The sequence below is a fragment of the Furipterus horrens genome, unplaced genomic scaffold (genome assembly GCF_987537825.1).
Source record: "Furipterus horrens unplaced genomic scaffold, mFurHor1.1.pri manual_scaffold_9, whole genome shotgun sequence".
Taxonomy (NCBI): Eukaryota; Metazoa; Chordata; class Mammalia; order Chiroptera; family Furipteridae; genus Furipterus; species Furipterus horrens.
This window is the reverse complement of record NW_028327179.1, coordinates 12,893,191-12,921,162: the sequence shown is the minus strand read 5'-3', so window position 1 is coordinate 12,921,162 and position 27,972 is coordinate 12,893,191. Positions and strand designations below refer to the sequence as shown.

General features: G+C 45.0%; 1 protein-coding gene and 2 non-coding genes across 3 annotated transcripts; 1 reads left to right on the top strand and 2 right to left on the bottom strand.

Moving 5' to 3' along the window:
* The first annotated feature begins 4 nt into the window (after positions 1–4).
* NFE2L3 (NFE2 like bZIP transcription factor 3) lies at positions 5–27,913 on the top strand. Its single transcript, XM_090287095.1, has 5 exons — positions 5–853; positions 20,598–20,768; positions 23,937–24,020; positions 24,843–24,926; positions 26,491–27,913. Exons 1-5 carry the CDS (start codon positions 287–289, stop codon positions 27,736–27,738), a joined length of 2,154 nt encoding a protein of 717 aa, XP_090143221.1. The 5' UTR covers positions 5–286; the 3' UTR covers positions 27,739–27,913.
* On the bottom strand, positions 5,674–5,807 carry LOC150001311 (small Cajal body-specific RNA 11). Its single transcript, XR_016513236.1, has one exon.
* LOC150001310 (small nucleolar RNA SNORA23) lies at positions 16,707–16,892 on the bottom strand. Its single transcript, XR_016513211.1, has one exon. It is a non-coding gene; the product is annotated as a small nucleolar RNA SNORA23 (small nucleolar RNA).
* Positions 27,914–27,972: the final 59 nt, after the last annotated feature.

Genomic DNA, 27,972 nt, shown 5'->3' with positions numbered 1-27,972 from the left:
CCTGGCAGCGGCGCCGACCTGCACTGCCGGCGGGCAGGCGGGCATCGCGGGCAGGTGGCTCCTCCTCCGTCTCTCCTGAGCCCCGGCTCAGTGCGGACCTGGGAAAGATCACCTTTGTGCGGGGCTCGGGAACCCGCGACAGCCGTTGTGCGTCCGGATCCATTGTTTCGCTTCTGTCTCTTCCGGGCAGGTGTCGGCGGTACGCGGGGCCCGCACGTGTCAGAGCTGCGGCTGGAGCGCCGGGACCTGCGGGGCGGGTAGGGGCGTCCCCAGGCGTGCGCCTAGAATGAAGTACCCGAAGCCGTGGTGGTCCGAAGGCGGCTGCCTACTGCATCTAACCATCCTGCTAAGTTTGGCGGGGCTTCACTTGGATCTGGACCTGGATCTCTACCTGCTGCTCCCGCCGCTCACCCTGCTCCAGGATGAGCTACTGCTCGGGGACTGCCAGACAAGTCCCGTGTCCGCGCCCAGCCCCTTCGCAGCCTCCGAAGGGTGGGGGCGCACGCACAACCTTCACCCCAAAGACCGGGAGCCGGACCCCGCGGCGGAGCACGAGGGCCACCTGCTCCGGGAGGTGCGCACGCTTGGAGTCCCCTTCATCCCCCGCACTCGCGTGGATGCGTGGCTGGTGCACAGCGTGGCTGCCGGGGACGCCGACGGGACACACGGGCTGCTCGGTGCCGCCGCCGCCTCTTCGGCCGGAGGAGTCGGCGTCAGCGCGGACGGCAGCAGCCAGTCTGCGCCGGGGGGTGGCGGGAATCCTCGAGCGGCTCCGAGTAGCCCCTTGGAGGAGGAGGAGGCACCGGCGGAACCTACGGCTCAAATGCCGGGCGCCTGCGGACGCGCGAGCGAGGTAACGGGAGAGCCAGGACGCGAACGCGGTGGGGGTGAGATAGCCAGGAGGCCTAGAGGGTGTGAGGACCCCGGGGAGGGGGCACACCGCCGACTTTCCACACTCAACCCCTACGTGATTGTAGGTTCGCAGACGACTCTGCGCCTCTCCTTTTTGTGAATCTGGATGAAGGCTATTAGACTTTTAGGCTTTTGAGAAAGAAGTGGGTGAAATCGTCCGTTTCGTTGTAGGGGACACCGTTCTGGTGTTGGATGGCTAGGAAGAGTAGTTCGGGGCTGGGGAGGGGACAGAAGAAGGGATGCTGGTCATATTGTCGACACTGCCTTCTTTCAGTACGCCCTGTACACTGAGATTTTTGTTTGTTTGTTTGTTTTTCTGGAACCCGTGCCCGACTCGGAGGACCTGAAGGAGGCACGTTTCTCTTTCAATAACCACGCTCCCGGCATAATGCGATGGTCCCCGCCCCGGTTTTTAACCCAATTGCGGTTCGTTTTTGCTGCTTCCCTGGATGAAGGAGCAGTGGTCGGTGAACAGGTTGAGGCCAGCTGGCCGACCATCCCGCGGTGACCGACCTTCCCCCGAGGCAACAATGCGCCTCCCTGCTAGAACTTGTGTAATCGCTTATTAGCATAAAACAGGGACTCCAACAGTCACCTAGTGACTAACAAATTCCCTTTGGTTTACAGGTTCAAACCCTGTGGCTTAACTTTCTTTTGGAACAAAGTTCACCAAGATCTGTTTGAAGTATTATGTGTGGCTCCCAAATGCCCCTTCCAGTGTAAGGACACTTTCATATCAATTTCCATAAAACCACCTTATCCTAAGTTCCTTCAAAGGGATCTTAATCCTTTCTCGGCCCAAACCTTAGTGTGAACTCTTGGTATCGATCAACACGTGTTCCTTGGAAGTTGTTTTTTGGAGCGCAGTCTTATGCAAAACGGGGGTTGGGGCTAGACTGGTTTGTTTGCTGCTCTTCAGAATTGCCGGTTGTGTGGGCAGTTGTCAGACGAGCTTCTCCACCCTCTCCTGGAGGGGTCATTGTGCCGAAGTGCTGGGTGATTCACTGTTATGCAGATCTGATCCCTTCCTCTTCCTGGGGCCGGAACTAATGGGGTGGGGGCTGGTGAGAGTCGTGGTGGCCTCTTGGCTGTCGGGAACTGTGGAAGGTTCTTCCCACCCACTCATCCAATCCTCCCCTCAATCCTCTTTTACCTCCTGAGGAGAATGGCAGGCAGCAGGGCTACCTTTCCTGATTCTGTCGCCTACAGGGTGAAACCCAATGCTGGATGTTGTACCAGATGGCACCCTGCCCCCCTCACAGCCGAATGCCAACCGGCTGGCAAAGTATGCAGGGACCTGGAGGGAGAGAGACAGTTCACTCTGCAAGGGTTTCCCTCCCCCTCCTAGCCATCACCTGGTGGATACCTGTTTAAACAGGCAAGCCTGCCTTGGGAGAAATTCCCGGGGCCTAGGGCCAGCCTGACCTTGGAGTCCTGAGACCGCTTTCCCAGGGGCAAGGGTGAAGTTCACCCGGGGCCATTCTGGTGGCGCCTCCCGGCTGGCAGCTGTGGGCCTGCTGGACCTTGGTAGCTGTGGGGATGACCTGATCATACTAATTTCAGGGATGATCAGCTGTGTAGCTCCTTACAGTTTTCACAGCCAGTTCGCCTTTATTGTTAATGCCCCTTTTTACACTAACCTTGTGAGGTACACCTGCTTGGCAGCTTTATATCCAATTTGTACTTAAGGAAAATGGAGGCCCAGCGAGGTTAGGGAACTTGGTTAACGCCACACAGTTTTAGTGCCAGAAGTGGGACTGGAGTATGAGCTAACTGACTTCAAACTGGCACATTAATTAAGCACCTGAACCGTACTCAGGCCCTCTGGACAAGCGCACGGCTGGAATGGGGAGACACCCCACACTCCTGACCCACTTTTTTCAAGACTGAGTTGACTTTTAAAAGCAGAGTATACTGTTCATAACACTGAAGTTACAATTTGAAGCTCTGACTGGGAGAAGATGGGCTGAGAAAACGACACCGATTTTCGCAATCTGCAAACCTGAGTTTAGGGACATCACTTCCTAATGTGCCCTCATACAGGTCACTCCAAGCCTCAGGATTTCATCAGTGGGTGAGTAACGCTCACCTCTGGGTGCTGTGCCGGTTCGGTGCGAAACGCGTGTGTGAAGCCCCAGCCCAGCGCTTGGAATGTAATTGCTGTTCTCATATTTCGCCACCATGCTCAACCCACCTCCTTAACCTGTCCCCGCTCACTTTGGTTCCTTTTGTCTTATTTGTCTATATGTCTGGCTTGGATGCTTGTTTGTCAAGGGCGTGGGGTGTGTTGTGGCCAGACTGCCTGGTTTTGAACCCCAGCTCTACCATTTAATAGCTCTGTGACCTGAGGCCAGTTTCTTAACCCACCTGTGCTGCGTTCTCCTCACCTGCGCACTGAGAATAATGAGGTGCCTACCACATAGGGATGCTCTGAGAGACGACTCATTCCACACAACAGGCTTAGAACTGTGCCGGTCATGCCCTAAGTGCTTTGATAACTTGTCAGTTACTGTCAACTTCGAAGACGGAGGGCGAGTGCTTTGCCCCATAGACCATCATAGGTTTGTTATGCTTTTACATAGATCATTCTGGTGGCTTACATTTGAGTTGTAGGAAACTCTGGTTTTATAGTATGATTTTCCATAATTTTTGTGCCTGTGCAAAAATATTCTGGAGTCGGGGATTTTCCAAGTAGCAAACGAAGTACTGCTTTGGTTTCACTTCTTAGTGGGGCTCTTCACTGTTTGAAAGCAGAATCTGGAATGCCCCCAGGGCAAACATGCTTCCCTTCGCAACCACAGTCGTGACCACAGCCCCATCCGCTCAGGACCAAGGAAGCACGCATCCTTCAAAGGAATGCGTGGGTGCAACAAAGACGTGAACAGTTTTTGCCGAATTGAATGTGTGGGTTTGGAGGTGGGAAGGCTACTCACAGCCAGCTTCAGTATTTCAGGGAGCTGTGGCCACTTTGAAACCGAGAGGGCTTGTGGTCATCTTGATGTGGTCGTGTGCCCTGCGACCGGCACCTTCTACTTGGTGAGGAGGCCAGGAGGACCTCTCAGTTTACTGCTCGTGGGACTGTGTTTCTTCAGGTCACAGGAAGAATCTGGTCCAGTCAGTACTTGCTTCTAAGAGAAGAGGGAAGAGAAAGGTCCTTGATTGCTACAGTAAAAATTGCTTTTCCTTTTGAAATCAGACGGTCTCCCTGACGCCCAGGCAATTGCAGATTGATGAAATTTCAAACACTTACTGTTTTTAACTCACAATTAGGATACAGAAATAGTCCAGTAATTAACATACATTGCAGCACTACGAGGTTCCACTGTAGGCTCTTCGTTTTGCTTATGGAAGGACACAGTAAAAGGGACCCTTGTGTGGGAAAGGATGACATAGTCACAGTATTAGTGTCCTAGAGAGGGAGAATCTGCTCCAGGCCCTCACTTGTGGCAGTTGGCTGGCAGTCTTTGACAGCCCTTCTCCCAGTCTCACATGGCACCCCCTTGTGTGCATGTGTGTCCAAGTTTCCTTTTCTATAAGGACACCAATAGTGTGGCTCAGGGACCCACACTGTTCAACTTAACTAATTACATCCATGGCTCTTCAGTTTCCTAAACGGTCACATTCCGAGGTCCTGAGGGGTATGGCTTCAACATAGGGATCTTGAAGGCAACAATTCAATCCGTTACAGGGTTACCATCTCCCTTTTCCTGGCACCCGTTGGGGTGTTCAGCTGGCTTCTTATTAGCAAGTGGGCTCCAACTGTTGAAAACTAAGCAGTTTCTGGAAGCAGCTCGTCCGTGTGTAGGACCATTTGCAGCAGGATTTGGTATATGCTCATGAGCACCTCCGGGGATTTTGTTTTGTTCTGTTTGTTTGTTTGTTTTTTGCTGTCTTAATGAGCAGCAACCCTGAGGAACCTTATTTCACTTATTCTAGGGAGCCCTTCACCTCAGTTGGTAGGTTACAGGCATACCATCTCTGCAGTGTCTCTTGTATCCTCATCCTCCTCCTCCTTCTCCTCTCCATTCCCCCTATTTCTCAGCTCAGCTGAGACGTCAGCAAGGCCCTGACTCAGAAGCAGGCTGGCCTGGTGCCCAGTGCTCTGGGCTGGATCCTACCAGCAGCGTAGCTGTAGGTCTCGGTTCCACCCTGACTGGTTGTATGATCTGGGGCACACTTCTTAACCTCTCTGTGCCTTGGTTCCCTTATCTGTAAAGTGGGGTGGTGAGTGTACCTTCCAGAGTTGTGAGGATTAAAGCAGATCATGCAAATTCAGCAGGGCTGGTACATGGTGAGCCCTCAATAAATGTCAGGTACTGCTCTCGATTCAGCTCTTAGGGCTCTGTAACGCCCCCTTCCCCAATTTCTTTCTTTCCGGTCTCTTGTGAGGTACATTTCCAAAGCATGCCTTGGTTCTCTCCACTTTTATTTGGGGAACCTCCCAATTCGATATTTTGTCATTCAAGGCTCCTCATGTGGCCCATGTGGCTCAACCCCCTAACTGCCCTAGCTGAGCTCATGTCTCATGATCCTTTCTGCCTGGAGCCTACTTTTCAACTAAAACTTCCTCCCCTCCGTTTCCCCTGCTTCCCTGCCTCTTATTCTGTTATCCTGGCCAGAATGCCTCTTTTCACTGCCTCCCCGCTGTTAAATTCTCAGACTCATCTCAACTGTCACTTCATCTACAACCATTTCCTGTTACATTCTGTAACATTTCTTTTATGGAACTTGGCATTTGCTACCTTTTTTTTTTAATCTTAAATTGTCCTCTTGTGCCTTTAAGAGCCAACCCAATAATCTACTGAGGGCAGCCCTCTCAAATTGAGAGGGAGATTGTTGTGTCCTGCCAGAACCCCCTGAGCACAGGGGAGCAGAGAGAGCATAGGCCAGGACAAGCAGCACTCTCTACTTTGAACTGCAGTGTCTTAAGTGTAGAAACTGGGTCTTCACTTTAACCCTCAAATGGCACCCAGCACTGGGTGAGGAGCACAGGCCGGTTCAGCCAGCAGCTGTTGAGCATGCCTCATCCATCACCTCCACGTTGGTTTGATACCATGAACTTGAATGTGTCATGGGTCCTTCATGGCCAGAGTCCAATTAGAAAGTAGGTCAGATCTGAATCCCGATGGGCCATCTGGCCACTTAATTCCAATCTGAGAGGATGGGGGCAGCAGAAAGCAGACTTTCAGGTTGGCATTATAATTTATCAGGTGGTGAAACAGGATTGCCCAAAGTTACACAGCAAATTAGCAACCTTGCCCAGAATAGAACTGGCCGCTGCTCTTAAGCACCGAGTAAACCGTGGCTCCCACCCACTACAAAACGACGCATTGTCAAAACACGCTTCTACCATTCATGGCAGCCTTTCGCTATGAATAGTTTATTCTCAAAATCTAGTTATGGATATGTTGTTATTCAAATACACTTGTAGGCAGCTAAGGCTGGAGAGGCCCAGGGACACACCTGGGTTGTTTTGGGTTAAGTCGCAGGTGGTGGTGGACAGAGTACAAGTGGTGGCATAGAGGCCTCACCCATGGTCACAGAGGTGTGACCTTTTGAGATTGGGTATAACTCAGTAGCAGTCAGGGTTCTCCAGAGAGCAGAACCAGTACAATATGAATGTATATATGCATGCATGCATACACACACACACACACACACACACACACACACATACACGATTATTTCAAGGCTGCTGCGGTTGTGGAGGCCAGCAAGTCCGAACTCTAGGCCAGTTGGAAACTCAGCAGGCTTGAGGCAGAGTTTCTTCTTCCTCAGGGAACCCTCAGTTTTGCTCGTAAGGCTTTTCAACTGATTGGATGAGGCCCACTCAGGTTCTCAAGATGATCTCTTCAAAGCCACCTGGTTGGCCGGAGCTACCAACCACATCTAGAACATACCTTTGCAGTGACACTTCGGTTTAGTATTGGAGCAGCTGCGCACAGCACGTCAGCACATAAAACCAATCGTTACACCATCCCTGCTCCGTTGCCACCGGGGCAACCCTTGAGAGAGGACAGAGTTCCCCTCCTTCTGGAAGAGTCCGGTGAGAATGAAATGGCACCGTATGTTAAAGGGCTGGCGCAGTTCCTGGCATGTTTGTAGATGTTCAACAGATGATTTGCCCTTATTGCCCCGGAGCGGGGAGTCGAATCTCCAGGGAACTCCTGTTCTGCCTGGTCATGCTGGGACCTGCTTTGGTGTGACAGGAACCCTTCTGTCCCTAGGGGGCGGGGGCGGGGATCATTCAGGAAATGGTCGACCAGAGTGGGGAGGTTCCAAGCTGAGACGATCAGACGGAAGAGAGAACAAAACAGCCAGCTCAAGTATTTGAAGGAGGCCTTGGACTTTTGAGGAGGCAGCACCCTTCTAGATGTTTCGGTGTCCATTCCTAAAATACAATGACTCTTAGCTATTAACGAGAACCACAGTGCCATGCATACACCTAAAAAAATCAGCAATTCTTTGGTATCATCAAATATCCAATCAGTGGTCAGAGGCCCCAATGATCTCTTGAGCAGTTTTCCACGGATGGCTCGTTGGACGTGCGATCCAAACGAGATTCATTACTGCGCGCAGTGGCCCGCTGTTAGACACGATGAAACGATGTGCACACGGGAGTTTCGTTCATCCATGTGGAGCCAGCTCTTCCCACCACTGCCGTTCTCTGTGTAACGCGGGGGAAGCAGGTAGGAGCCTCCGTGGGTAGTGGTGGAGCATTCGGGGTTCTGGCAGGAAGCAGCCTTCGCCCTGGAAGACTTGCCTAAAGGGACTTGTGAGTGACTCCTTGTAGGAGCAGTTGTGGGTTGGGGAGCCCAGAGACTAGCAGCAGGCGGGGGTGGAAAGTGTGGCACCAGAGCCCAGGGAGGTGAGGGGGAGGGGCTGCTGTTGCTGAGAATGAAAGAGAAATGGACAGAGAAATGCTTTGGCCTTTCTCACCCTCCAGTGTCCTGCTGCCTCCTTCCACGGGGGAGCCCTGCCAGAAGCCAGCCAGCAAAGCAGCCCAGGTTTGCAGGGGACAGCTCCTGGGGGAGACCTATGGTTCTAAGAGGGGTGACAAGTAGCGGGACAGTGCCTGAGCTCTGGATCTGAAGTAAAAATGCCTGCAACCAAATCCTGGTTCTGTCACGTGCCACCTCTGCGGCTTGAAGGCAAGGGGCTTAACTTCTCTGTGCCCCAGTTTCCTCCTGCAGAGGACTGCTGAGCGACTCAAGTGAGAGCATGTATGTGATGTCTGGCCCACAGCGAGTGCTCAATAAATGGGAGCTGTAATTATTATAAACTGCTGTTAACAACCACCCAGGCCGAACAGGACACAGTCTCTCTTTATCCGGCTCCTTGTTTCTCTCAATCCCGATGACTCCAGCTCAGCATTCCGTGGCCTTCACCCCTCTCCCTCTGATGTCATTCTTCTCGGAGGCACCACACTGCCTTTTGTCTTTGAAGGTTCATCCAACCCTAAAGGTCAAAGCAGGTCTCGGTCCTTCCTCCCCCAGATGAATAAATGAAAGGCCCAGCTAAACCAGCTGGGACTGTTCACAAAGAGTTTTTTCAAGGGTCAGACTCTCGATCACACTATTCAGGTCCCAACACAGTATGATAAGTACAGGCTTAGAAATCATGTTGCCGGTTATCAGAACTTCAGCGATTTTAGTAAGAGGAGAAGAGCTTTGCTCCTTTCTTCCCCTTCCCACTGGCTTCATTGACTCGGAAGGCCTTCGTGCAAGGCTTACATGGGTGCTGAAGGTGAATTACCAGCTGGACGATAGCTGTTGTAACTTCACAGCCCAGCTGGAAAGAAAAGATCCAGATAGTTGGAATTTTAGAATGACATCCGTGTCGTGAGGGAAAACCTAGTGGCCATGGGATTTTAGAGACAGGAGAACCGAGTTTTCGCTGAGGGTCCCACACTGAGAAGGTTCTGGATCCAGACAGAGGATGCAGCAGGTCTTTTTCCAGCAGAGAGCCATGGCAGGGAAGGCCCTTCTGGCAGGAGCCACATCACCACAAGTCCCTGGATTTTGCACTGTGCTTAGACACCCCAGCTCACAGGTTCATGATGGCTTCCTATATGGCAAACATGAAAACTTCCTTTTCTTCCTTTTTATTGAGTCCCAGACTCACAAGAGTAAATACCACCTACCTGCAAATAAAAAGTAACTTAATGATGGGTTTAACTTACTCATTCTTTAGATTAAGAGCATGGACCATAAATCTCCAGGGTCCTTGTAAAACACATGTACTCTGTATCCCAGCTCCATGTCACTGGCTTGAGAAAAACAGGACAAGGGAGCGAACAGCAGTGACTGACTGGCTCCCAGGGGCTGGCACTGCTTTCTCCTCATGTTCTGAGTGAGCTGCCGGCAGTTAGGCGTTAATGGCCACTCTTCAGAATCAAAAAGCAATAGAAAGGAAGAGTAACGAATGGCTCTGTAGTGTCTGAAAATGTAGAAAGTGCTTTTTCTCAACTAATTTCTTAAAGTGTGAGTTAGAAAAGATCTCACACATGAGGACACAGGAGTGGGTTGGGTTTTTGGCCTCTGTTCCGCCTAGCCGAAATGCTTTTGTGGAAATATTACAATGTTAGATCTTCCACCCCTCCCCACCTTGAGGTGCTGGTCCGTCCTCTCTCCAAGCTGTCACAGGTTGGGTTCTCTGGGCAAGGAACCCGAGACCGCGTTGAGTGCGCATGTGTGTAAGGGGTCGCCCCAGGCAGCTGCAGCTGCGGAGGGGAAGACACGAAAGCAGGATTATCCAGAAGCAGACATGAAGCTGTGATGCAGGCTAATGAAACCAGGAGTTTTAGGGCTAAAGTAGCACACATCACTAAGGTGTCCCCCACAGAGCCGAGATGGCCAGGCCTGCCCAGTTGTGGGAGGGATGTGGGTGCCCTGGGGTGGGTGTGACCTTAGGTGAAGCAGCTCTCAGCACAGCTGGATGGGCACGGGGGAACCAGGTCGCACAGCTCCATGTGCATCGCAGTAACCTGGGGGAAACTCTTCTCTCCTCGCTTCTTGTCACGCGTGTTTCTGTTAGCCGTGTCACAGGCTTGCTATCAGTGATAGCTGAAGGACTAAGGGCAGGACTAGCCAAGAAGGTATTTATTGAATACGTAAGGCTGTAGCAGGTTCAAGTATTGCTCTTCCCTAGGTCTGTGGAATTCAGCCAGCACTTTTCGTTCTGCCATCAAGGTTCTCGACATCAAGGTTCTCGATTGTCTCCTCTTTCCCCTGTGGCCTCATCGATAGGATGACCATTGGGGACAGTGTTAGTGAATGCCTCTTGCCCAGCTTCATTGTTAATAACCCCTTCTTACCCTCTCAGAAATGGACTGTTTTTTTTTGTTTGTTTGTTTGTTTTTTTACTGTGTGGTTGCCTCTCACTTGCGCCCACAACTGGGGACCTGACGTGCAACCTAGTCATGTGCCCTAACTGGGAATCGAACCAGCGACGCTTGGCTCGCAGGCCGACGCTCAATCCACTGAGCCACAGCAGCCAGGGCTAGAAATGGACTGGTTTGATGTACCTCCTTATTTGTAGACCAGCTGGAGCATGGGAACTGGAATGGGCCCTCTCAGGACTTGGTATTCAGCACTGCCATGACTGGCCCTGGTTCTCTCGCCTTGTCTCTCTTGCCTCTGCCTGTGGGGACGGAAGGATCAAGGAAATGACTACAGGCAGCAAAGCACGAACTACTGTGACTTGGGCTCCCTTCGTTCCTCGTGCCTCCGTCTTTAAGAGGACTCAGTCATTCTCTTCTGTTAGAATCTGTCTCCCACCTTCAGTCTAGAGCATGCCTGGCCCTCCTGTCTTCACATTCACCACTAATGAGCGGCAGTTGTAGCCTTCTAATGAGCACATGATTGAGAAACAAACCCAGAGTGGGTGGGGTGTGAGGAAATGGATAGGCGCTGATGGCAGTGTAAATAAGAACAGCCTCTTCGGAAGGCTGTTTGGCCAGCCTCTCCAAAGAGGTTGACCACATCGCCAGCATAGTTTAAAAAACAAAAACAAATAAACAAAAACCTCCTGGTGCCTGAAGAATTCAAGGAGAATTCTTTTTAGATTTTCCGCTAAGGAATTGTTCCACAAAGCCTCCCAACTCTTTTTCAAAACCAGCATGACAGTAATATCAAAATACCTTAAACACACACACATCCAAGAAATCCAGGAATCACTCTTATGCATTGTCATGCAAAATACAGCCGGGAAAAGCACTTTTTTTTTTTTTTCATGTTTATGTTAGTTACTGACTGCATAACAAATTGTTCCAAAACTTAATGGCTAAATATAACCAACATTTATTGTCCCACGGTATCTGTGGATCAGAAATTCTGCAGCAACTTAGCTGGGTGGTCCTCACCGAGGGTCTCATCAGGTTCTAGTCAAGATGTTACTTGGGTTACGTTTTCCGAAAGCTTGATTAGAGCTGTGGGACCCAGTTCTGAAATGGATCGTTCACATGGCTGATGGCAGGGAGCCTCAGTTCTTTGCCAAGTGACCCTCTCTATAAGGAGAGCTTGAATGTTGTCCTTACACTGTGATCACTGGCTTTCACCAGAACAAGGGATCAGAGAGGGCAAAGAGAAGGCAGCAGTGCTACAACAGTGACTCTGAACCCTTTTCCTTTCGCGGCACACATAAATTCATTCCTAAAATTCTGCGGCCGTTCTGACCAAAAAAAAAGGTATAAGGCCCTGGCTGCTGTGGCTCAGTGGATTGAGCATTGACCTGTGAGCCAAGTGTCGCTGGTTCAATTCCCAGTCAGGGCACATGACAAGGTTGCATGTCAGGTCCCCAGTTGGGGGCGTAAGTGAGAGGCAACCACACAGTGATGTTTTGCTCCCTCTCTTTCTCCTTTCCCCTTTCTCTAAAAATAAATAAACAAACAAATAAATAAATTATTATTTTTTTTAAGATATAATTTTGATTCATTCACACTGGACAGCTATTGTGTTGGCTGTTGTCATGTTTTTATTTGACAATCTAAGGAAAAAGAGATCAGTGCCCCAGACCAAATAGTCAGGTAGTGCATGTTTTGAAAATTGCGGTGCTATACTGTCACTTCCACCTTATTTCATTAGATGCAATTCACTAAGTCCAGCCCCCAACTCAAGGAGAAGGAAGCAAAGCTTGAAGAAAAGGGCATCGAATAATTTGTGGGCATATTTTAAAATCATCTTAATTTCTACTTTTTCATAACACCAGTCAAAAAAATGAGAAAAGATAGAACTTCTGCTATCCAAATCCTCAAATATCTTGCATCCACTTGAAATATCTTGAAATAAATGCTCCATTTTTTTCTTTCAAGATCAGTCCTGCCCGATACTTTGGAATTCATTCTCCATTGTCTTCTGGTGGACCTTGCTTTGCAGTTACCCTTTCTCCTAAGTCATTCCCTTAGAAACATACTCTAGTGTCTCTTCAAAACAAAACACTGCTAAACACTCCTCTGACCCATTTCTCCTCTTCGTTGCCAAAACTCTTGAAAGACTTTTATTTTTAGAGAGAGGGGAAGGGTGGGAGAGAGGGAGAGAAACAGCATCATGCCAGAGAAACATAGGCTGGTTGCCTCTCACACGCCTCCCAACTGGGGACCTGGCCCTCAACCCGGGCATGTGCCCTGCCTGGGAATCGAACCAGTGACCCTTGGGTTCACAGGCCTGTGCTCAATCCACAGCAGCCAGGGCTTGAAAGATTTGACTGTATACACTGTTTCCAGTTTGTCACCTCCTGTTTACTCCTCATGCAGTGTCATTTTTGGCTTTCACCCTAAATTGGTTTTTCAAAGGCCACCAACAGCTTTCCTGTTGCCAAATCCAATGGGTACTTTTCTGTCTTTACTTGTGCAACCTCCAAGCAGCATTCAACACACTTGACCACTCCATTCTCCAAACGCTAGGATTCCTAGACGTTGCTGGCCCCCCTCCTATCACTGCCTCCAGCCCCAGGTTCCCCAGCCCCTGCCCCCCTTCCTGTTCTCCTCAGTCTCTGCTGGCTTCTCTGAATGAAGGTTGCAGTGCTAGTGTTCAGCCCCTCTTGCTTTGTACTCTCCTGCTGGAATCTCGTTTGTTCGTGTGTGTGTGTGTGTGTGTGTGTGTGTGTGTGTGTGTGTGTTGATGTACTTCCTGTTTATACCTCCAGTTCCAACCTTTGCCAAATTCCAGGTCCTCATGTCACCAGTGTGATGGATATTTCTACTTGACTTGTCACACCTCAAATTTAACTTATCCACCAAGTCATTTAAGCCAGAAATCTGGGAGTCACTCTTTTTTTTCTTTTTAAATATATTTTATTGATTTTGTTGTTACAATAGTTCCATTTTTTTTTTTCTGGGGGGTCACTCTTAATCCTTCCTTTTTCTTTATTTCCCATTTCCAGTCCATCAGCAATCCCTACCTATTCTTTATTCACGGTGTGTCATGGATTCTTCCACTTCTCTATCAGTTACCAGTACCGTTTTCCAGGTGATCATCCGCTCTCACTTCGATTATTGCAACAGCCTGCCTGGTTTCCCCCTTCCACTCCCACATTGCTGCAGAGACTAGATGGAAGGTGGCGTGAAAAATGACCTGATCCTACTATTGGTCAATAAGAACAGGACTGACACCCCAACAGAGAAATGGGCTAAGGCCAAAACAGTTCACAGAAAATACAAAAGTTTTTAAATTTGTGAAAGATGTTCAGCCTCGTGCTAATAAGAGAAATACAAATTAGAATAGCAATGAGATGCCAGTTTTCATCTACAAATGGACACTTTTATCCATTGTCGATAGGAATTTAAATTAACACAAATATCTTTGAAGGGCTATTGGGTAGAATCCCGCAAATGAAAAGTGCACATAAATTATGCTACTTGCACATGTGTGCAAAGAAGCATTTATGAGCACATTTTACTATTGTTTGTTGTAGGAAAATGTTGGAAACAAGTAAATTTTCATCATTAGGAAGCTAATTGAAAATGTTATGGCAACAGGATCTTACCTGTGTCTTGAATGTATTCCTGTCTTTTCACACAGCTCTATTTATTTACCTCTCAGCTGAAATATTACCTCCCCTAAGAGAGAGGCCTTCCCTGGCTGATCACTCATTCTAAGTAGTTTCTTTCTTTTTTTCTTTCACTTATAAAACTTGTGTGGTTTTTTTTGTTTGTTTTGTTGTTGTTAGTTTGCCTGTAGTTTTGGCTCCCTCCCTCTCCCTTTGGAATGTAATCTCCGACCGGGCAGTCTGGGTGTGTTTTTTCACTATCACGTCCCCAGCATTTAGTGCGGTATCTGGCACTTGTATTGATGGAGCAAATGACTAAAAAAAGATTGCCTGTTGAATCTCAAATAATAAGTCTACATGCCATCCTTACTGGTGAAGCATTAAAAGCATTCCTTTAATGAATGGAAAGTACAGCACAGGGAATTCAGTCAATGCTATTGTAGTAACTACCTATGGTGCCAGGTGGGTACTCGACTTACCAAGTTGATCACTTCGAAAGTTACGTAAATGTCTAATCATTGTTGGATACCTGAAGCTAATATAGTATTGTACAGCAGCTGTAATTGAAAAAAAATTTAAAGCATTGTAATGGCACAAGCTGCAAAAAGCATCCCATTAAAATCGTGAGTAGGTGAGAACGTCAGGTGTGATGATGTGATTTAAATACGCATTTGGTCTTTATCCCTTTTTCAGTCCCAGAGCTCCCCAAGCCCTTGGAATTTCCTAAATGTTAAGAGGGATGGGAGCATCTTTTGTTATAATAATTAGGTTTATTTTTTTGTCCTTCTTTTCTGAAATAGCTCCAGCGCCATAAAGGGAAAAGAAGTATCTTGTTATTCATACCAATCCCCCTTTTATCCACATCTGATTGATGTTAATCAGGTGGGTTTTGGAAAGCCCCTAAGGATTGGGGGGTGGGGGGTGCATTGCCAAGGGAACCAGCCCTGTGATTAGAAGTTTGGAACTTGAGGTGAGCTAAGAGCAACTAGGGATTGAGTTCAATCACCAAGGCCAATGATTTAAAGATTTTATCTATTTGTTTTTAGCCAGAGGTAAAGGGAGGAAGAAAGTGAGGGAGAGAAACATTGATGATATGCAAGAACATCAATCGTTTGCCTCTCACACCCTCAGCCAGAGACAGGTCTGCAACCCAGGCACGTGTCCTGACCAGGAATCAAAGAGGTGACCTCCACTGAGCCGTACCAGCCAGGGCCCAAGGCCGATGATTTCATCAATCATTCCTGTGCGATGATAGTCGTGATTGCCTATCCAAAGGACAGGGTTTGGAGAGCTTCCAGGGTGGTGGAGGGGTCGGAAGACAGGCACACCCAGAGAGGGCAAAAATGCTTGTGCCCCCTCCCCCATACCTTGCTCTATGTAATAAAACAGTAATTACGAAGTAAGATGTTTTTCTAGGATCTGTGAGCTGCTCTAGCAAATTACAGGAACCCAAGGAGGGGGTTATGGGAACCTCTTCATTGATGTAGCCAGTTGGTTGGAAGCACAGGTAACAACCTGGACTTGCATTTGGCATCTGAAGGGGGCGGGGCAGTCTTGTGAGACTGAGCCCTTCCCCTGTGGGATCTGGTGCTGTGTCCTGGTAGATAGTGTCAGAATTAAGCAAAATTACAGACACCGTTAGGAAGGAACATTTTTTTTTCCTCTAGGACCCATCTAGGTTCTTTGACTGGTCTGTTAAACTAATATAAGACAGATTAACAGTGGGTAAACAAATGTTTAATAACATATATACCTCCTGTTTACATGGGTTAGACCCAGAAAAACTGAAGATACAACTCCCTTGAAAATGGCCTAACCCATCACCTTCGATACCGTACGCAACTGAAGACAAAAGAAGGTACTGGGGGAGGGAGGAGTCAGTTTTGGGAACCTTCCAGGAAAAGAACAGGGAGCAAGGGTGAGGTTGTTATGCAAATTTAAGTCATTGCCCTCTCATTTTATTAGTTTTATTGATTGAATCCTCCCTGTCTTCCGGTACAGCAGTGGAGATACCCTTACAAATAAAGATTTTGCTTATGCAGATACATGTCTTTTACAAAAGATTACTTGTAGAAACTTGGTTTTCACAGCTTCTCTTAAGCCAGCTTTCTTTCTTTTCTTCCTTCCTTCCATTCTTCCTTCCTTTCTTCCTTCCTTCCTTCCTTCCTTCCTTCCTTCCTTCCTTCCTTTCTTTTCTTTCTTTTCCTTCCTTCCTTCCCTTTCTTTTTTAGAGAGAGAGAGAGATCATCGATTTGTTACACTTATTTATGCATTCATCGGTTGATTCTTGTATGTGCCCTGACTCTGAATGGAACCCACAGCCTTGGTGTACTGGGACAATGCTCTAACCACCTGAGCTACCCAGCCAGGGCTTAAGCCTGTTGTTTCTTAAAAATAACCAGACTAACATAATCCTGCATGGAAGAGACATGTATCGAGGTGGCAAATTCTGCTCCCTAGGACACCTGCTGGTATCACGGAATTGCTTGGTATGTGGAAAACCCACACATTTGCTGTCAGAAGTGGGATAGTGTTGTAGTACAGTATTAAGACCAGAGACGGTGTTTTCCTTTATATCATTTATATCATTATTATCGAACATAATGCTTCTAGAATTAGAAGCATAACCAAAGCAATTAGATAAGAAAATTAAATATGAAATTTAAATGTTGAAAAGAAAGAGGTGAAAATAATTATTAAAGCAGTTGATATGACTGTTCACTTTGAGGGGAAAATACAAATTAATGGAAGGCTAGTTATGCTGTTGACCTTGGCCAAAGTGATTTTGCTGTGTAGGATTTTTTTTTTTCTGTGTGTGAATTTGGAGGCTAGCCAGTAGTAAATTATGTCCAGTGAGACAACAGTAGACCAGTACTATAATCCCAACTTACTCTTTGGCTTCATGTTCGTGTTAATAGCAAGATCTGAATGCAAAATAGGTACAGACACACACTGCTATCAGATACACTTGAATACTATGCACACATTAGCTATGTAGGAATTTGTAGGATAAGTCTTTATTTTTAAAAAAATGTGCAAGAATAGTATATGTCCTTTACTCAAATGTACCTATTGTTAACATTTTGCCCCATTTGATTTATCTATTTTTCTAATTATATTTATTTCTGTATATACATACAATATATAATTCTTTTTGTTCTGAAACATTTAGGAGTGAATTAAAGCCATTGTGCCCTTTGATACCCAAATAGTTACATTTTCTAAGAACAATGATTTCTCTCTAACTGTGGTAGGCAGTTATACAGACAGAAGCAGAGCAAAGACAATAGGACATGTACAGAAGGGTCACCAGAGTGGAAAGCCCCAGGTGCCTAGCAACAGGCAAAACTGGGAAAACAAGGACCTTGCCCCCAGGGAAACTTTTCCTCCACTCTGCATAACTCTGGTCATGGGGGTTAGACTCCTTTAAACAAGGAGGCCAAAAAATGGCCCTTAAGCATTAAACCCACAGGACAGTCAGGTTCTGACTCACCTCAAATACATCTAGGCCTCAGTTGTGTTTCAGCTCCAGGCCCAGAAAAGCAGCAAAACCAGTTGGCATCTAACCCAGGACCACCCATTGAAGTTAGTGATCAAGTTTCTTAGTCAAGTTTAATCTAGAAAGAATTTCCTTCAGTCTTGAGATTTCTCAACGTTTAGATTTTGGAAGAGTATCGATCAAGTTGCTTTGTAAAAAGGACCCAATTTTCATTTGTCTGATGTTTCCTTGTGATTACATTGAGATTATAAATGTAGGGCGGGTACTCCTACAGAAGCAGTAATGTGTCCTTCTCCATATCATAGCAGGTGGCACATGATGTTGGTTTGTCTCCATATTGTGGTGATATATTTGACCAGCTGGTTTAGATGGTGTTTGCCAGGTTTCTCATGTAGTGTTATTTTTCTCTTTGTAATTAATAATATGTGCAGTGATGCTTTGAGAGTAAAATATCTTGTTTCTTATCAAATTTTTATGCCCTAGTTTTAGCATCCATTGATGATTTTCTAACTCCATCATTCTGAAAAGAAATTTTCATTTGCTTGTTTATATTCAAATGGAGTCATTGATTCTTTTTAACAGTTAGTGAGTAATGATCCATTAGTATATGATAGGCTTTTTAACGTAATTGATTCTTGTGTTGTGAATGTGGCCATATAGAGAAATTCAGTTTTTTCTTCCCAAGTTTTTAGTTAAGCCATCTTACATACTTTTGTTATCAAACTCTTATACACATACACTCTAAAAAATTTAGAGTTTACACTAAATTTTACACTAAAGTTTACTTGATCTGTTTCCTTATGGGCTTGATCTACTCCTTACTTAATCGCTGTTATTGTTTATTAATGTAACATAAATCACATAGTCTGGTGTTTGCAAGTTCATGTGCGGGTCCACATGTGTTGTATTAACTCAAATATTACAAATTAACTTTGGGTGCCTGGGTTCGTGGCTCTAAACCGATCGTGCCATTTACGGATGAGAAGCTCCTATACCCACCAGCTGCAAATGTAAAGTCAACTGCCTCAGGAACCCAGAAGTTTGAATTTGATTATCTTCAGGCCTAGCAAAAGAAACTGCCTTGGCAAAATGGAGAGGTTCAAGAGTTGAGGACTTTTTCCTTCCTTCCCCAAATTTAGACAAGGCTAAGTTGTAATTGCAGCAAAGAGCAAGACTGTAGCATCTCACCCACTAGAAGTCAGATCCCTACCAAAGCTTAGGATGTTATGTCTATTCAGAAAATACCTATTAAGAGTCTATTATGTATCATACAGCAGGAACCAGGCAGAGGAGTCCTTGCCCTCAAGGCCTAACATTCTAGTGGAACAGATAGACATCAAAGAAATAAATGTGGTAATGTATCAGCTGGTACTAAATGCTGTGGGGGAAAATTAAGAAAGATAAGGGAGATAGATGCTAATGGGAGAAGGAATTTTTTTGGGGGGGTGTTGCTTTAAAAGAAAAGTGAGATGGTGATATTGAATAGGGACCTAAAGGAAGCCATGGGGGTTGGGGGAAGAGAAGCCAAACAATCAGAGGGAGAGCATTTAACTGGCTGGAGACGGGAGAGTGCTCGGTGTGCCTGAGCCTGAGCTTTGGGCCATTGCCATGTTTAGAGATAAAGATGAAAGATCCACAAAGGAGAAGTAGTTGGCGAGTTAGGAGAATAAAGAGAGAAGGTACTTGGATGCCAGGTGAACTACTCATCCAGGAGGAGGAAGTAACTAAGTGAATGTTGCTGATGGGTCAAGTAAGGTGAGGATGGAGAACTGGCCAACCAGGAGAGACCTGATAAGCTTTTCAGTGGAGCCAAGGCGGGGCCAGCATCCTCACTGGAATAGACTTCAGAGAGAATGCGCACTCACGCCGGGTGACTGGAGGGTTTTGCCAGAAATGAGATGGGCCCTAAAGAGTAATGTAAGACCCAGGGAGAGGATTTTACAGATGGCTGGTGTTATTGTGTGTTAATAGGCTGATGAGACGGAAAACAATGTTGGTGCAGAAGGGAGGTAAAGGAGTGGGGTCAACGTTCTTAAGCACATGCGCTCCTTGGAATCAGGTGCGCAAATGGACAGGTCGAGATTGACAGCCTTAGCGTCAAGAGGAAAGTTGAGTATATGTCATAGAGTTAGGTACAGCAAACAAAGCCAGGAAGAAGCAAGGAAAAGCCACACCGGCCACTGGCATATCAGCTTCCTTATTCTGCTCCGTTTCGATATTTCTCTCTTTCTCGCTGCTTCTGGCATCTTTGGGTTTTCATTTCTTTCACCTTCCTGTGTTTGTCTGATGAGATTAACTGGTTTAGAGGGGTTGGTGGTGCTGCTGCCCTTTGTGAGTTAGTTCAGAGTGCTATGTTGTTGGAAGAGAGAAATTAAAAATAGATTCTTTGAAAGATTTTGAGAAGCCTCGGTCAAGTAAAGGGGGGGAAAATTATACAGAGATTTTAATATCATAATTGAAAGTATCAGTATATACAGTAAATGTAAATGGTAACTATTTGAATGTTTGGATATACAAATTTCTCTAGCCTGTCAATTATTTGAGTTTCCTCAATTATAGTAAGTTAAAAGGTGGAAGGACTCATCTGGGTAAATACGCATAGTTGAAACTATTGAGATGTTAGTTTAAACTTTGTTGTTAACTTTATTTTTTGGAATAAAAATATATTTACCTTTTTCCTGTGTATAAAAGAAATACATGTTTAAACAGTACCGAAATTATAAAGTGAAGTCAACTATTTAAGCACCCTGCCCCCATCTGATCCCACCTTTCAGACAGAGCCACAATGAATATACTTCGTAATACTTTCCAGATATTTCTATGTGTGTTTGATCAGTGATTGCTTCTAAATTGGCTGTTTGATCTATTTTTAACAGAAAATAAATAAAAACTGCAGGCAACATCGCTTTCCAAATTTAATCGAATTTACAAGTTCAGGGGCTTTATAATTGCATATGATTTAAATTCTATAGATTAGAACAGCCTGCCTCACAGTGAGTTCTTATAAAGGACAAGACTCAAAACTGAGCTTTGTTTCGGAATTAAACATTTCTTTGATAATGAAATGTCAGCCTCAGCTTTTGACTTGTATGTTTTCATGATCACTGAGCAGTTAAGTACAATGCAGTTTTAAAGATTGTTTGACTTACTTGATGAAATACGGATTTCTACTTAGCACATTTTTTGGGTACTTTTACAGGAGAATGAGGTATTAAGAGCTATTGGTCACAGTTCCCAGCAGGAGGAAAATGAGCGAAGAGTACCATCAGCCCAGAAGGAAACATCACTACATCAGAAGAATGAAGATGAAAATAAAATAGCAGATAAACCTCAGTGGGAGGCAGAAAAGACCACTGAATCTAGAAATGAGGTAAGCATCTCCCAGCCTTACCATTTTGGCTTTTAAGGTAGATTTTGTATGGCTTTGTCCATTTGTGTTGAGAATGAATTTTGTATGTAAGTATGACCTACTATATGCAAATCTGATATATGAAAAATGCATGTGTTTGTTTTTATTGTGGGAGTGGTCATTTGATTTACAAACTCAAGATAGTGTGTCTGTGTGAGTCTGTGTACACACCTGCAACCCTCCCAGAACTTGCTAGCAGGTTGTGTTCATTGCATTTAAAGAGTTGGCTGGCACCCTGCATCCGGGAATCCTTACCCAGCCACCTGCAAGCAAATCACCTTCTATACCAGCTGAGGCTTGGGCTCAAATCCTCACTCAGACTCTGGCTGGGCCTTGTTCCATGGGTTTCCAGAGCCCATTTTGTACCCTGGCCTAGACTAAAGCCAGGCCCAGTGGGGACAGCCTCCTTGACTCCTCTGCATCTAACCACACTCTTCAGCGTTGAGAAGTGGTGTAGATGGAGGAACTCCAGGCGCCAGGCTGACGGGAGGATTCTTCCTGTAGCCTGTACTTCCCCTTTCCTTCGCTTGAGCCATACTCTGATTTCTGCTCAGCCCTGCTGAGGTCCCAGCCCACAAGCTTGGCAATGGGCACAGAGGTTACAGACTTTAATAAACCATTTACCACTTCACCTGAAAGGTGCCCCCTTGAGGGTCTTGTCCTGATGGTTTTCTCAGCCATGATCGCCCAGGTAGAGCCTGGGGCTGTGCTTTGAACACTGTTGGAGGACAGGGTACTGTGCCTTAGCCCTCTTCAGACAGTCCCTCACTGTCTCCTCGACCATGTGACATTACATCAAACGTTACAGCATTGATGGAGTGAAATCAGCGAAGAGCTTTGCTCTCTTTGTTCACCTACTGTTCCCATCCCTCCAGCCTGTTCTATCCTGTTCTAGAAGAGCGCATCCTTCCCTGAATCTGGAGTGAAGTCCTCGTGACTTCTAGATAATCAAATTTTAAGAAGAAAAACACATTTGGAAGGAAGCATTTTCAGCCCACTTTCCTGAGAGCCTCGCAGTCATCTTTTCTGAGGGAGATGTTTTTATCCCAGTCTCAGCTCTTCATTGGTTTATATGCTGTTGGTTCATTTTTCTCCCGGGCATGCCTCTGCCTCTCCTCCCTCACTGGGCTTCCCCAAAAAGCGGGAACTGTTTTCTACTTCTCAGAATTACCTGAACTAACTCACTGCTAGATACGTAGTAGGCACTCATTGAATGCTAAAATGGATAGACGAAGTAAGGAGCTTCCTTAGAGAATCTAAATACAATTGAAATTAGGACAAATATCGATTTGGACAAAATTTTCCAGAAACCTGTTAATCACTTAAAGCAAGACATCTGTGCCTCAGTCCCTGAATTCGGGCCCAGCTCCTCAATTTGCTCCCCCATGTTCCTGGCCTGTGTGTCTTGTTTAGTTAACATCAGTTTACTCTTCTGCTGAGAGGTGGTGCTCGTGCAGTTTGTTGGAATAGTACTTATTTCCATTCTTTCAGGTGAAAATTCTGAGTGATAATTTACTGCTTAACAGTGTCTTCTTTCTAGCCCCACTGCAGGCCCAGACTTAGACTGCTAGCTCTTAATGAAGAATAAATACACTGTATGTAGGTTAACTGGTCTGAAGAGATTTTCTTCTCACTAAAGACGAGTTTATATTAATGCTTTGCTTTTAAAAGATAAGCCTTATAAAGTTAAATGTGTCCATCATATTCTTTGAATACTCCTAGTAACCTTTATTCAAAAGGAAAGTAATTCTTGACCCAAAATAGAAGAACTATGTTTGTATTTTTTTCTATCTTTTATTGATTATGCTGTTACAGTTGTCCCCCGTGCTATCTGCTCATTGCTTAGCTGTGCCACTGGGACCTTGATCTGCCCCCGCTTCTGGGTCTTACTTCTTGTCTCATCTTTCTGTGTTTGCCTCTGTGATTTGGGCAAGGGCTGTCACACCTCTTACGTTTTAGGGTGTGGAGCCTTAGGTATTCGTCAGTACAGGGCAATGTTGTGGCGCTGTACGTGGGGAGGGTCCGAGAGGGAACAATGCCGCTTGCTCAGCACTTGCCCCTTTTCAAGGTACTTCTCCCACTTTTGTATGGGACTGGCGCCTTTCTAGCTGCTGCCCTGACCATCGTTCCCAGGCAATTCCCAGTCAGGCCACGTGCCTGAGTTGTGAGCCAGGTGTCCCCAGTTTGGAGTGCGCGAGAGGCAGCCACACATTGATGTTCCTCTCTTTCTCCCTCCCTTTCCCCTCTTTCTAAAAATAAAACAAATCTTTTAAAAAATAAACTTTTGTGGAAAATAATAATAGTCATGCAGTAGTTCACTACTTTAGTCCTTCTCATTGCCATTTCAACCTTAGTTGTGAGGTCAGAGTAGCCCAGCCAAGAATCCTGTCAAAGTGTGTTCTTCATTGTTTTTTACATCCAGAATTTTGTTCCACCTGCAATTTAACTAACTTATTTGGGAGAAAAAGGAAGGAAGGAAAGGAGGAGGGGGGGAGGGAGGAATCTTTAAAATTACTGGAGGAAAAAAAGATTGCCTATAAAATGACATCGCAAACAAATCAATAGTAATAAACGCCTTAGGACAAAGTACTGAGGGAAAACATTAAACCTGATACTTTTGCCAAATTATCATTTAAACATGAAGACAAATAATTCCAGGTTATGAAAACTAAGATTTTACTACTTGGACAGCCTCTCTAAAAGAACTATTGAAGGAGTTATTTCAGCAAGAATGGAACTAAACCTTGAAGGCAGGTGATACAGTGGTGAGTAAAGTAGTGAAACACTTTGGTACATCTACATACATATTTGACTGTAAAGTCGGATAATTTTGTAGCAAATTTGGAGGGTCCACAGTGGAGGGGCAAAATAAGATGAAACTAACAACTTTAGGCAAAAATTATATAGAGATAGGGCAGGAATAAGGGAGGAGTTCGGAGTTGAAGGCTCTTATAAAAGGAAGGCTATGAGAATACTGAGAACCTAAAAGGGTATAAAAGCCCCAGGATGTGGATAAAAATCCGGCACAGAGGTAAGACCTGGTTGTCCATTCAGGGTAAAACCTAAAGCCCCAGGCAACCACTTCAGTTTTCATTTAGTGAATGGTGCACCTTTTGTGGTTTTCTACAGAGACATCTGAATGGGACTGCCACATCTTTCTCTCTGGAAGACTTGCTTCAGTTGCTTTCATCACAGCCTGAAAATTCACTGGAGGTAACTAGAACCTTGGCTTTATCCTTGCAGGAAAATACCTGCACTGACCTCTGTGAATAAATATAGCTTTGATACCTGTATGACATAGTTGTCTAAATACTTATGTACTAATAAATATCCAATGCACACTTAGGAGCTTAGGATTGCTTGTTTTGTTTTTTAGGATTGTATTTATTTTCAGAGAGCAGAAGGGAGGGAGAAAGAGAGGGAGAGAAACATAGATGTTATGAAAGGAACACCAATCGTTTGCCTCTCACATGTTCCCAACTGGGGACCTGGCCGGGAACCCATGCACGTGCCATGGCCAGGAATGAAACCAGCGACCTTTCGATCCACACTCCAGCGTTCAGTCCACTGAGCCACACCAGCCAGGGCGAGGACCACTTTTAATAGAAACACTTCAACTTTGGAGAATTAGCCAAATGTTATACTATGCCTCCAAGTAATAATCACAAAGGTCTAATTAAGTTTATATAGTTCAAATCAGAATGGTAGTGAACATATGACAAACTGAGGCAGCTTTGTTTTTCTGGTAGCATTTGTGTCATTACACATTATTGGTCTGATTTACTTTAAAGAGGCAGCCCCTCCCCTCAACCAACACTCTAGCTGTTATTACCTATGATCCTCCAGAATGTGGATTTAGATTGCGAACTGCAAGGATGACAGTTGCATCTTATAAAAGTAGTAAAATACAGTAAGATTGTAACATTAGAATGATCCAGTAACATGGAACTCCAGCAGCACAATCTGTTAGCACACAGCACTTACACAACAGTCTCTTAATTTAGTGAATGGTGCACCTTTTGTGGTTTTCTAGAGAGACATCTAATTAGGACTGCCACATCTTTCTCTCTGGAAGGCTTATTTCAGTTGCTTTCATCACAGCCTGAAAACTCACTGGAGGTAACTGGAACCTTGGCTTTTATCCTTGCAGGAAAATATCTGCATTGACCTCTATGAATATAGCTTTTATACCTGGTGACAGTTTAAATATTTTACGCATTATTTAAGCACACAGACTTAGGATGACTTTTAACAGAAACATTTCCAACTTTGGCAAATTAGCCAAAATGTATACTATTCCTCTAAATCATAATCACAAAGGTCTAATCAAATTTATATAGTCCACACCAAATCAAAATGGCAGTAAACATCTGACAAACTGAGGCAGCTTTGTTTTTCTGGTAGCATTTGTGTCTTCATTATACTTTATTGGTCTGGTTTACTTTAAAAAGAGGCGACCCCTCCCCTTAACCAACACTATACTTCACTGTAGCCATTACTATCCATGATCCTCCTCAACGTGGATTTAGATTGCCAACAGCAAGGATAAGAGTTGCATCTTATAAAATAGTAAAATAGAGTAAGATTGTAACATTAGAATCATCCAATAACATGGAGCTCCAGTGACCCAATTTGTTAGTACACAGTACTTATACAACAGGTTTTTTTTAAGATTTTATTTTAGAGAGGAAAAGGGAGAAAGAGGGAGAGAAACACCGATGTGCGAAAGATACAGCAATTTGTTGCCCTTTGCACCCATGCATGTGCTGTGGCCAGGAATCAAACCGGCAACCTTTTGGTTCAAAGGCCAATGCTCAGTCCACTGAGCCACACGAACCTGGGCCACAACAGTCTTTTAACTTAATGAATGGTGCACCTTTTGTGTTTTTCTACAGAGACTTCTAATTGAGACTGATACATCTTTCTCTCTGGAAGGCTTACTTCAATTGCTTTCATCACAGCCTGAAAATTCACTGGAGGTAACTGGAACCTTGGCTTTTATCCTTGCAAGAAAATATCTGCACTGGTCTCTGTGAATAAATATAGCTTTGATACCAGGGTGATAATAGTTAAAATACTTACATACTTATAAATATCCAATGCATTATTTAAGCACAGACTTAGTTAGAATTACTTTTAATAGAAACACTTCAGAGAACTGGCCAAAATGTATACGATTCCTCCAAATGATAATCACAAAGGTCTAATCAAACTTATATAGTTCACATTAAATTAAAACAGAAGTAAACATTTCAAAACCTGAGGCATAGCTTTATTTTTTCTGGTAGCATTTGTCTTCATTATACTTTGTGTCATTTATTTCAAAAAAAAGACCCCCTCTCCTACCAATACTAAACTGTAGCTGTTATTATCCACAATCCTCCCACTATGGACTTAGATTGCCAACAGCAGGGGTAAGAGTTGCATATAACATGAGAATGATCTAATAACAAGACTAGCTTTTTACTAACCTAATTAAGTTTTCATAATTGCCATGACTGGGCTCAGACCATGTATTGAGCAGCCTCTATTTAATGAGGGAAAGCTGTTAATAGCCAACAGCATATCCCTACTTGTATAGAGGAACTGACGAAAGCGAGCAAAGAAAATACCGTATTGGGTACTAGACCTGCTGTTGAAATTGGGTTATGAGTATTAAAAGTGCTTTTCTCTGTTTTTTCAGGGCATCTCACTGGGAGATATTCCTCCTCTTCCAGGAAGTATCAATGATGGCATGAATTCTTCAACATATTATAATGTAAATTTTAGCCAGGCTATAAGTCACGATGTAAATCTCCATGAGGCTATGTTGCTGTGTCCTAACAATACATTTAGAAGAGATCCAGCAGAAAGGACTTCACAGCCACAAGAACCATTTCTGCAGTTAAATTCTCATACCACCAATTCTGAACAGACTCTTCCTACAACTAATTTGACAGGATTTCTTCCACCTGTTGACCATCAGATACGGAATCAAACAAGCCAAGATCTTCTATATGACCTTGACATAAATGTGTTTGATGAGATAAATTCAATGTCTCTGGCTACTGAAGGTTTTGATCCACTGGAAGTTTCTCACCTTTTTGAAGAACCAGATTCTGATTCTGGGCTTTCCTTAAATTCAAGCCACAATACTACCTCCATCACCAAGTCTAATTCCTCCTTATGTGAAGGTGCTATAGGTTCTAGTAGTGACCTTGACTCTCTTTCCCAATGTGCTTTAGAAGGGGCTGTAGGAGGCTACTACCCAGAGCCCAGTAAGATTTGTCAGGTGGATCTCAGGAGTGATTCTGGTTTTCACCAGGACCTTGCATTTCAACACATGCTTCATAATCACACTTACCACTTACAGGCAAGTGTACCAGAATCCACTTCTGGATCTTCATGGCCTAGGAAGTCACACAAAATGAGTAGGTACCGGAATGACACACACAGACACTTAAGCCGCGATGAACGCCATGCTAAAGCTCTGCACATCCCTTTTTCTGTAGATGAAATTGTCCAAATGCCTGTAGATTCTTTCAATAGCATGCTAAGCAGATACTGCCTGACAGATTTACAAGTGTCACTCATCCGTGATATTAGACGAAGAGGAAAAAATAAAGTTGCCGCTCAGAACTGTCGTAAGCGCAAACTGGACATAATTTTGAATCTAGAAGATGATATATGTAACTTGCAAGCAAAGAAGGAAACCCTCAAGAGGGAGCGAGCCCAGTGTAACAAAGCTATTAACATAATGAAACAGAAATTGCTTGACCTGTATCATGATATTTTTAGTAGGTTAAGAGACGATGAAGGTAGGCCAGTCAATCCAAATGAATATGCTCTTCAATGCAGCCATGACGGAAGTGTTTTGATTATACCCAAGGAACTGGTGACCTCAGGCCACAAAAAGGAAACCCAAAAGGGAAAGAAAAAGAGAAGAAATTAAGAATGGGTTGATTCCATTAATGTGTACAAAATAGTAACGTTCTAATGGTATATGGATCACAAACCATTGAAACTGCTTCAAGGCTTACCTCAACTGTTCTAAGTACTGCTACTTGAATCACTCATAACGCTGTATTTGAAGCTTTAATATATGGACAGGTTTAGGACTTCAAGATCAGACTTGTGGGAACTCTGGGGAAAGCCACACACACACCTCTCCATGAAGTCCTGCATT

Excerpts from the sequence above, each read along its gene's own strand:
- NFE2L3 (XM_090287095.1), top strand. The coding sequence starts at position 287 with ATGAAGTACCCGAAGCCGTGGTGGTCCGAAGGCGGCTGCCTACTGCAT. Across the intron at positions 854-20,597 it reads CCTGCGGACGCGCGAGCGAG|GAGAATGAGGTATTAAGAGC; the intron begins GTAACGGGAGAG and ends GTACTTTTACAG. Across the intron at positions 20,769-23,936 it reads CCACTGAATCTAGAAATGAG|AGACATCTGAATGGGACTGC; the intron begins GTAAGCATCTCC and ends GGTTTTCTACAG.